This window comes from Haliaeetus albicilla, chromosome 24 (assembly GCF_947461875.1).
Source record: "Haliaeetus albicilla chromosome 24, bHalAlb1.1, whole genome shotgun sequence".
In the NCBI taxonomy this organism is placed as follows: domain Eukaryota; kingdom Metazoa; phylum Chordata; class Aves; order Accipitriformes; family Accipitridae; genus Haliaeetus; species Haliaeetus albicilla.
Genome location: NC_091506.1, coordinates 720,448 through 730,507, shown reverse-complemented (window position 1 = coordinate 730,507; position 10,060 = coordinate 720,448). Strand labels below are relative to the sequence as shown.

General features: G+C 46.6%; 1 protein-coding gene across 1 annotated transcript; it reads right to left on the bottom strand.

The window, feature by feature from the left end:
• Positions 1–3,042: 3,042 nt before the first annotated feature.
• On the bottom strand, positions 3,043–9,973 carry SEC13 (SEC13 homolog, nuclear pore and COPII coat complex component). The gene is made up of 9 exons (XM_069811749.1): positions 9,708–9,973; positions 9,209–9,253; positions 8,285–8,400; positions 7,673–7,824; positions 6,780–6,913; positions 5,829–5,962; positions 5,198–5,318; positions 4,259–4,405; positions 3,043–3,809 (listed from the first exon to the last, which is right to left on the bottom strand). Exons 1-9 carry the CDS (start codon positions 9,708–9,710, stop codon positions 3,699–3,701), a joined length of 963 nt encoding a protein of 320 aa, XP_069667850.1. The 5' UTR covers positions 9,711–9,973; the 3' UTR covers positions 3,043–3,698.
• Positions 9,974–10,060: the final 87 nt, after the last annotated feature.

The following is a 10,060-nucleotide window of genomic DNA, read 5'->3' as shown; positions in this document are numbered from 1 at the left end:
GTCCTCTAATTAATAAAGCCTGTCCTGCCGAGAAGGGGCTTGGTACAAAAGCCCACAGGAGACCGCAGGCCGCTCCTCGAGCGCCTCCTCTGCGCTTCCCGCCCCGCGGCAGAGGCTGGAGGCCGCGCCCTCACGGCGGCGGGCCGGGCTCCTGAGGGCCGAGCCCAGAGCCCGCGGGCGCCCCGGGTACCGCAGCCCACCCCACAGCGTATTTCCGCCCGTCCCGTTCCCACCGACCCCTTTCCGACGAGCGGTCTGAGTGCGGCGCAAACGGGCTCGGCGGCGGCCGGCGGCGGGGCTGAGAGGAGCCGGCGGCGGGGCTGAGAGGAGCGAACGGCGGGGCGGAGCGTCCTTCCCGCCCTTCCCGGGGTGCCCGCCACAGCCAATCGTCGCCAGCGGCGGCGGGAGGCCGCCCACTCGGCGCCAGGGCTGGCCCCGAGGTCCCGCCTTCGGAGGCGGGGCTTCCCCTGGGGGGCAGCCTCCGCGCTCGCCGCTGAGGTGCTGCGGGACCGGGTTGGCCTCGGACGCCTCGCCCCGAGCGGGGGGCGGCTGCGAAGCGGCGGTGCTGCAGCCCTGGGAGCCGGGCCGGCGGCCTGAGGGGTGCGGGGGACCTAGCTGGGCGCAGGGTTCCCCGCCCAAGCATGGCCAGCTGCCCGGGGGGCGGCCGCAGTGAGTCCGTGGGGCAGGAGGCCCAGCCTCGCAGCAGGGGAGTCCCTGGGCCTCCGCGGCTCTGGGTACCCAGCACGGGTGGCTGGTCTGAAGGGCTGCTTCAGAAGCAGACGTAGGATTTCAGCGTGAGAGAGCGCGTTGCTTTAAAAGGCAAACGCTCTTCGTGGGTGGAAGAGCCAGCGTGTAGGAGGGGAGCACAGGAATGCTACTGCTACAGCAGCATTGGTAAAAGCACCTGAATTTTTTTTTTTTTTTTTCTCCAGGCTTGGGTTGGGATGGCGTGACAAAGGCTCGTCCTATAACAATATGCTGTTTATTGGCTGTGTTTTAATGTCGTGGTCTGAAGTGGGACATCTGTGGAAGTTGTTTGCATCCTGTTCACAAGGAAATGTTAAGTGTGTGGCTCTCGAGTTCCTAGCACTTCTTATAGAGTACTGGCAAGCGTTGGCTTTAAAAATAACTTGCAGTGTATGCAGTTGGGTTCATGTTCTTTATTCCCTTATGATGAATAAAGTTGTTTCTGTAAGAGCAGAAAAGAGAATCCCACACTGTTTACATTCTCACTGGGTACTGCTAAGACTAAAGGAAGAGTCCTGGTCAGATTTGGCTTGCCTGACATCCTCATGCCAACACCAACAATGCTAATGCTTTAAATTTTTGTCTGTGACTTAAACTTTTTGCTAAACCCTATCAGTTAACGGTTACCTGTGTCTAAAAGCGCAGAGATTTAGTCATAGTCTTTAAATACATGTAGGTATATAATTATGTAGTGTCATTGTTTGCCATCATTCAGTCCCGCAAGACTTTCATTATCAGTGATATCTTCTAGTCTTGAGTTCTGTTATTGAAAACAAGCCTGTAGATGCATGTGTAAATGAAAATTTCAGGTTTCAGACATAATTTCCTTTTCCAGTTAATAACTCTTGGAGGGCAATCTAACATCATTTGTTCACTTACTTTAAGGACTTCTAGATTTGTTCCTGTCACTCCTATTTTTAGGTATGAAGTAATGTTTTTTTGTGGAAGACTTTCAAATCTTGACTTCCTGTTCTTGTAACAACCTGCAAGAATAAGAATGAACATAATGGATTGAGAAAGTATTTAAATTGTGAAGCTGATGTAAAAATCCTTTGCTGCAGCAGAGCAACTTTGGGTTTTTTGCTTTGCTTACTGTAGGTGGTTGTTTTCTATAGACCCTCAGGCTTTCTAAAAGGCAGGTTTTTATCTTAACAAATGAGGCTATGAAACCATAACATTCATTGAGTTTGTGTTGGCCAAAATCAATTGTATTCTCTATTTACCCTTTTTTGGGGGTGTATGTATATATATATAAATAATGTCTGAACCTCATTTAGTATCCAGTGATGTCTGACGGTCACTTAATATTTCCATTCAGGTAGACAACTACTGACATGTTTTATTGTAAGCGTAAGTGTGATGAAAGCAAAACTGTAGGGAATCAGACTACTCCATTTCCAGTTATCATACTGGCTAGCTGCAGAGTTTTATAGCACCCTCCCCTTTCTTGGAAGGGGGGGAAAAGTTCTCATCCTTTAGGTTGTTCTCCCCTAAATCAATACCTGTTTAGTTGTTCAAAACTGCTTAAACATGTTACTAACAAATAGACTTTTTCATTTATTATCTAGCTTGAAAATAACCCCAAGTGTGATGAGAGAATAACAGACTGGAAATCACAGGAAGAAGAAAACAAAGCATCAGTGATCCACCATAACATGCCTTAAGGCACTCCCAAGTGCTTTTGGAAAGTCAGTAGTGGAACTGTCAGTAAGGAGGTATCTCCACCAGGTGAAGTTCAGGCTGATAGCCTGCAGTGTGGAAGAAGTCTTGTAAGCTTGCTTGCACCTCAAGAAGTATCTGTGTCATTCCAAAACTAGAAGAAGGCTATGAGTTATTCACTTCTGTTGCTTCAGTGCAACTGAAGAGCAAAGGGAAAATGTGACCTTTTAGTTAAGTACTTTCCCTCTTGTAGGAGGGGAAGAGCGCTTCAGCTTTTAGCTGAAGGCATACTGAAACGTGGTTTGTTTGAGCCTAATATACTTGCCTGAAGTGCAATGGCACATAGGTTTAACTGAAGACAAAACTTTGTTCTTTCTTACACTATATACAGTGCTAGTCTCTAGTGGACTAATACCTTCCCAGCTATTGCAAAGCTAATACCATGGATGGGAGGGTGACATGACTGTGGCTTGACTGAAGGTAGACTGTAGACAGCCTTGACAAGGCCCCTATGAAAAGATTATTAAATACAGCACACCAGGCTTTAAACCAATAGGACTTTATTCTGTTGGTATCTCAACAAAAAAACCCTGAGGTATGGTACAGAAGTGTGGCTAAAAAAAAAGCAAACCAAACTTCAAATTATGGTTTGATTTATTGATGTTGGTTAAATAACCAAGTTTGAGATTATTGTAAAGCAAAAGATATATGCATTCCACTACTCCTTTTCATCTTCAGGAAAGCACAGAGACTTTCACTTATCCAAGCACATTATTTTCAGGAAGATCTAAGCATCACTTCACTACTACCAGAAGGGCTAGCATGCTGTCATCTAATGCCAAAAACTTCACCACCCCTTCCCCTCACTTGAAACAAAGTTCTGGCCTTTGAAGGGACAAAGTATTTGTCTCCTTGCACAAAGGCATTCACACCTCACCACTTGGACAGCCTGTGCCTGTTCCTACTCACATGCTTGAAGTCTGACCACAGCATATCCAATTAAATATGATCCCTAAACCAGAAAAGCAGGGTACCGCTTCTACAGCGTCAAGGAGTTGTGTAAGGCACAGTACTTTGCTATGCTCTTGACCTTAAATTTAGGGGAATGTCAATTAAGGCTGATTATCAACATATTGTAGCCTCCCAATAGTATTTATAGAGTGCTTAAAAAATTGGATAATTGTTTCCCATGTTCATGTCCAGTTTAGATAAAATCAGTTCTCATCCACTTCAAGAACGTTGCAAATCAGGTATAGTGATCACTTGTTGCAGCTGGAACACTCACTCATACATCATTGCTCATTCTGCTGCCCCTCTGTAACGGCAGACACCCCTCCTTGGCCCTTGTTGACATCGCTGATACATGCCCACAGTCCGTCTACTGATTCCTTCCATAGCGTGACCTCAAAAACAGACCAGGAAGAAGTTTTCAGCCTTAATACATTCTCAGTTTCCCACCTCACAACTATCACATCACTAGTTTGGCGATAGTCTACAGTTACAGAAACCAAGTGTTACAGCATTGTTCTAAGTATCAAGTTAGTTGTTGCTGTATACTGAATAATCATCCAGTGGTAAAGGGGGAGTATGTGAATTCTGCTGTTAGTACTGTACAAAATAAAGTTAAGCCTGCATTTCTAAGCTCCAGCAAGGACTAAGAAAGCAGTGCAAGTAGTTTGCCAAAGGTTAGGGTCTTCCTCCCCTCTTGATAAGTCAAAAGAAAAACTGTCACCATTGCGGCGAAGGAGAATCTACAAGTTTTGTCTTAAACAAGAGATGAGATAGGCTATTGTCACTTATGTCTTCTGAAAATACGGCATGCAGGAGTAAAAGCCAAGGCAGCAGTACTCACTTTATTGTCTCCTCCAGACACTGCAAGAATATTTGCAGTAATGGACCAACTCACATGCCAGACAACATCATTGAACTTGTGCAGCAACTTTGGTGACCATGAATTTCCAGAGGCATCGTCACATGTCCAGATAAACACTCTGCCATCCTACAAAAGCAAGCAGACTGAGTTGCTTGGACCACTAGTTACAACACAGAAAAAACAACCTTGACTGCACTTAGAGCTACACTTCCAAATCACAGCTCTGACATGAACCCTAGGTGTGTTTACATTTTTGCTCTTACTATAGCTGAAAGCAAGATAGGAGTACAGCTCTCTGATGAGGAAAACTACATACAAAAGGTGACTTGCAAACAGCACAGAAAAGCTCACAAAATACATATATATCAGCTGAAATTTTTTCTACAGAATGAGATTTTGCTTTCCAGTCACATGACAGCAAGTTAGCAGCTTACTGAGTAGTCTTCTTGCTATAAAAAAAAAAAACCAAAACATTTACAGAATTATGAGCAGCAAGAACACTACAGTCAATATGAAGGTTGAGGACATCAGAGCTGATTAAGAATGCCAGTTATTAGAAAACAGTATTTTTAGCTGGCAGTGCAGTGAATTTGATCCAGAGACAATAAAATATGACATTAGTTTGAAGGTCTTCCTCATAGTGAGACCATCCTGCTCATGGTTTTCAAAATAAAAGATAGTCTTTGGTACAGAGCCACACACACAAACCTTTGTTCAGAAATGCTTCTATTGGGCATCTGAGTTTGGGAGGAACAGGAATCAAAGGCTCTTATGCACAGACCCAGATATAGCAAAGCATTGCCAAGAGGACCTGTTACAGCAGTTCTATCCTTACTATTCCTTTATTAGAGAAAAGGGGAAGGAAGTGGAAGCAAGGGCACTGAGAGCCTGCCTCTGTCACTCCAACAGAAGCCTCACCTGTGAGCAGCTAGCGATGGTACTTGTCGGCAAACCTATGGATGGAGCCCAGGCTACATCTCGAACCCAGTCACTATGAGCCTCCAGCTTCTGCTCTTCTTTCCACTGACCATCTTCCTCCCTGAAAACACATTTATACAGTCAGAAGGGTGGCAGCAGCAACCAGTCACATTTCTCATCTCCTGTTCTGGAAGGCTTTGGTTTTGTAGCTTTCAGATTCCTGGTTTATCCAGATAATACAAAGCACAAGTGTTCCCTTCTCTTCTCCAAAAAGCTCTATGGCTTAAACTGACAGAATCTGTTCCAGGGGACAGAAAGCAGCATAGGCAATGAGTATTTTATCTTCAGTTACTGTACAGAAATCTGCTGTTGTCCAAGTGACAGTGGTAATCAAAGACAATTGGAAAGCCACTTTCCAAGATAAGATGGAAGCAGGGCTGACACAAATTGCTACAACCATGTGATAGATTGTACATCACTAAGTTGTTTCCATTTTCAAAGCACTTCTCTAAAACGGTAATTCAAAGATGAAAGCACAGAGATGCAGGAAATATTACTTAAGATACTAACAGGGACGTTCAAAGACTATAAAAGGTATCAGGTTTTGTAAGTCTGGCAATAGAGCACTTACTTCCAGATCTTGACAAGGTTGTCACAACCACCAGATGCAAATCTTTTGATGTAATTTGGTTTTTGACCAGATGGTTGTTCTATAAGGCTTCCTGGTACAACAGCAGGAGCCCAGCTAACTGCATTACATCCAATCTATTTAATGAAAAAATATCATTATTAGAAGTTGCTTACTTTAAATAAATAAATAAATAAAAAGCTGCTGAGGGAGCAAAGGACACCTACTACATACTCTCCATTGGTGGGGAAGAAGCCCGTCTTAGGAAAATAGGAGTCTTGCACAACACTGGACAAATACTGGATGAGTAAGAAATCCAGATACAGTCTAATCTCAGTAAGGCATTTATTCAGAAAGCCTTAGATAGCTAAGTAACTGCTTTATGTGCAAATATCATCTTGGATATGTAAACGGTGGAAACGGATATAAACTGAAAAGACACAAGACGTATGTAGTTGCTAAGATTTAGGAATGCAGGAGCAGAAGGAACCTTTGGTCCAGAGCCCAATTTCCTTTTACTGAGAGCCACTGCCATTAGCTTATGAAGTTCTGCTTAAGCAAAAATCCCCACTATTTGGGAAAAACATGAGTCCTGCAGTTTTTCCAGCTTCAGTTTATTCACAGTCAGTCTGCACAGGTGTTCTTAGTACCAAAGCCATTTCTTACCAGGTAACTTCCAGCACTCTGTTTAACAATCATGCTTAATAAACAGGTATTATCAGTGCTGTTTAGTAACGTTCACATGTGTTGTTTTCTACTACATTTTAGTGACTACAAAGTGTACCTTCCGACTCTGGATTAATTTAAAACAAGTTATTCTTGATTCCAGAAACTGTTTCACATAATTTCATTGTATTTCAGTATTTATCTAGTCTGCAAGTTCTCTGAGGCATCAACTTGGTGTTTATCTGTAGCTTCAAGAGCTTTGTGCTGCTCCAAAAGGAACAGACTTACCGTATGTGCATTGCTGATCTTTTTGACTTCCCACTGCCCATCACCCGTGTAGCTCAATAATGAAATGGCCCCATCTGAGCTCCCGCAGGCCAGGATCAGTCCATAGTCATGTGGTGCCCAGCAGACAGAATTCACTGTGAAGGGTGAGACAGGCTGGATTACAACACAGTCACTACCTAAAATCGACTAACTAATTCACTGCTTAACATTAGTAGAACAGTTGCTAAAAGTGAGCAGCTTTGAAAGCTAAGAGTCTTAGCATTCCTGAATTTCAGCAAAGACAGTCAATTAACATTGTTTACTGAATGACAGAAAACTGCCTTTATTTTTGGCAGCTTTCAGAATGAGAACACCAAAAGCACTCTTAATGAGAAATTAAAAACTGACTATCCCCTGCAACAGCAAAAGTATTGCTGACTCTAGAACAAAAGCTGAATGGCAGGCACAGTATTTAAAGACAATTAGTAACACAACAAAGCTGGAGACTTCTCAGCTCTGCATGTAGGAGGACCAATCATCTGAACAAAACAGTTTCCATTGTGAAACAAAACACAGCATGCTAAAATCCACCTTTTTACTTTCTTCCTGTAGTGGATACATACACAATATTTTCCTCAAGAATTCAGTACCCTGCCATCTTGTTTATTTGCAAGCTGATTTATTTGTAAAACAACTCCTACATAAACATCGTATGAATCAGGACAGGAGGTTATCCAGCAACATGACCTTACGTAAATGTTCTGTTTATGCTGAACAGATTTACTGTCTCTCCGTTAGTTTATCCCTATCTGTTTGATAGAGGCTTTCTTCCTTAACACTGATGGATTTATTCCAATCTTACTTGCATCCTCTCACATCCCCAGTCTTGCTTTCCACCTCCAGACCCCACATACCTGAGGAATCATGCCCTGTGTACTCATAAGTCTTCTCCCAAGTGCCATTTTCTTCCTTCCAGATAATAACCTTCCTGTCATAGGAACAGGAAGCCAAGATATTTCCATACATAGGATGAGCCCAGGCAACCTGCCACACGGGACCTTCATGCCTGCAAGAAACAACGCTATTTGGAAAAGCTGAGAGAAACCCTTTCCAGATGCAGCTGTTTCACAGCCATCCTCATTGTAAATTGGTGTTCTTAAGCGATTAATGCAGTGATATGAAGAATGAGTAATGCCAAGATGAAAAACAGCATACAGGACTGTCAGACAAAGCCACTGCCTTCAAAAAAAAGTCCAAACATTTATCCTTATATTAGCAATTAGGATTGTGAGTTTACTTCTTGAAAATTATAGGTGTGAAGTATTTAACGAATGAAAAAGTCCCAGTGTTATTTCTAACTGGCTCTCTGTCCCCCCTCACAGCTCTGAAGAGTTGTTTAGCAACAACCAGCCAGAATAATTACTACCTTGGAGGAATTTACCATGCATCTTATGTTACCAAATGACAAAAATGACAAAATATTAAAGTTTTCCACAGATCGAAATCTCCTGTTTATGACACTTTACCCTCTCAGGTCCGCAATGAGGATTTGCCCTCCGTTCCGAACATCAAAGATTTTCACGGATCTGTCTGAAGAACAGGTCGCTAACCGAGTGCCATAGTAGTCCATCTGAGCATCGTGCTGCAAGGTGATGGAAAAGCTGCTGTCAGCACACACGAGTTCTGCTTTGGCAACAAATCTTACTACATTTTAAAAGCAGCTGTAAGATTCATGAACAGATGACTGAGTCCCAACACGACAGGTTAAAAAGGATAGCTTTTCAACAATGCAGACAAGCCGCTTAAGTCGTTTATTTCCCCAACTGCTGTTTTCACTAACTATACAAGCGTTATGCAGAAGTAATCTAGGGAATTCAGAGCAGTAATGCATACCATTTTTGGGAAAGGACAGGAAATTAGTGCCACTGACTACAAAGACTTGACCAGTTACATATTTTTGTTTCTCAAGATGTAAAGTGGGTGTAAGAGCACCGACACCTCTTATTTATGTTTGAAACTTCATTATCTAACTGGGCTCCCTGCTTCTATAAGTTACTTTGAAATGTTTCCTCCTACCCGTACTTACACCTCTACTCCCGGAAACACCCATACAAAGGAAAATCAGTTTCACCTGCTGAAGCTCTGTACCACTTAGTGTATGCACACATACCGTTTCATAGAAAAGAGCAGAAACAAGCCTAGGCATGAAAACTGAAGTTTTAAATCACTTCCCCCTCCCCCGGTAGCTATGTTTTCCTGCCCACACAGTGTAAAACATCGGGATATCAGACAGCATTCTCCATCTGATACCCCATGTGCATCGCTTTATACAGGCACGCACCTCGCGCTCTGCGCCCCTCATGAGAAAGTGCCATAAAGCAGTTGTGTTACGACTGGAGAAAGCGCAGTCAACAGAGCCGAGCGGTGTTTGCCCCCCCCGGCACACTTACGATCATGTCCTCGTGAGAGGTGTCCACGGTGTTAATTACCGAGACCTGCGGGGTGAGAGGGGGGAAGAAACGAGAACCAGTACAGCGCACATCAAAGCCCGGCGACTAAACCGGCAACGCGCGGCCGAAGGCGGGCAGCCCGCCTCTCAGGCCCGGCGCAGCAGCCCCGCGACGGGCGCGGTGCCCCGGGGCTCCCCGGCCGCCCGCGGCCCCAGCCGACGCCGAGGCCGCCATTAAGCGGGATCCGGGCGCTGTGCGGCGCACAGCCGCGGCGCGGGCTCCCCGGCCCGGGAGGCCGAAGCCGGCTGCGCTCGGGCCGGGCGCCGGGGACCCCGCCGGGTCATCCGCCGTGCTGTCCCCCCGCCGCCGCTCCCGACGGGCGCCGCGGAGAGGGGCAGGACGGCCCGGAGCCCCTCACAGCGGCCGCCTCACGGAGCCGGAGCTGGGCCTTGGGCTGGCCACCCTCCCCTTCGCCCTTCGCCCCCCGCCCCGGGCCTACCATGGCGGCAGCGGACCCCGCGGCGCTCCCCGGCGGCGAGCGGCCCGGCCTCGGCCTCCGGCCGCGCTCCTCCGACGTGGCACGGCGGTCCCACGCACAAACGGCCCCGCCGCGGCGCGCGCCCCGCCCGCCCGCGCGCCGAGGTTCCGCGCGCGCCGAGGTTCCGGGGCCGGGCGGAGGGCGTGGGGGGGGGGGGGCCGCGGGCGCCGCCCTCGCTCCGCCGGCGGCGGGCGGGTGCCTCCGCACACGGGAGCGTACGGCCGCGCGTTACTTCGCGCCGGGCCCCGCCCCGCCCCGCCCCGCGCCCGGCCGGCGGCGGCCCCTCGAGGCCCTCGCCCTCGGTCCCGGCCCGC

Excerpts from the sequence above, each read along its gene's own strand:
- SEC13 (XM_069811749.1), bottom strand. Across the intron at positions 7,825-8,284 it reads CTCATTGCGGACCTGAGAGG|GCATGAAGGTCCCGTGTGGC; the intron begins GTAAAGTGTCAT and ends TGTTTCTTGCAG. Across the intron at positions 3,810-4,258 it reads TGTCTGGAGGAGACAATAAA|GTCACGCTATGGAAGGAATC; the intron begins GTGAGTACTGCT and ends TCTGTTTTTGAG.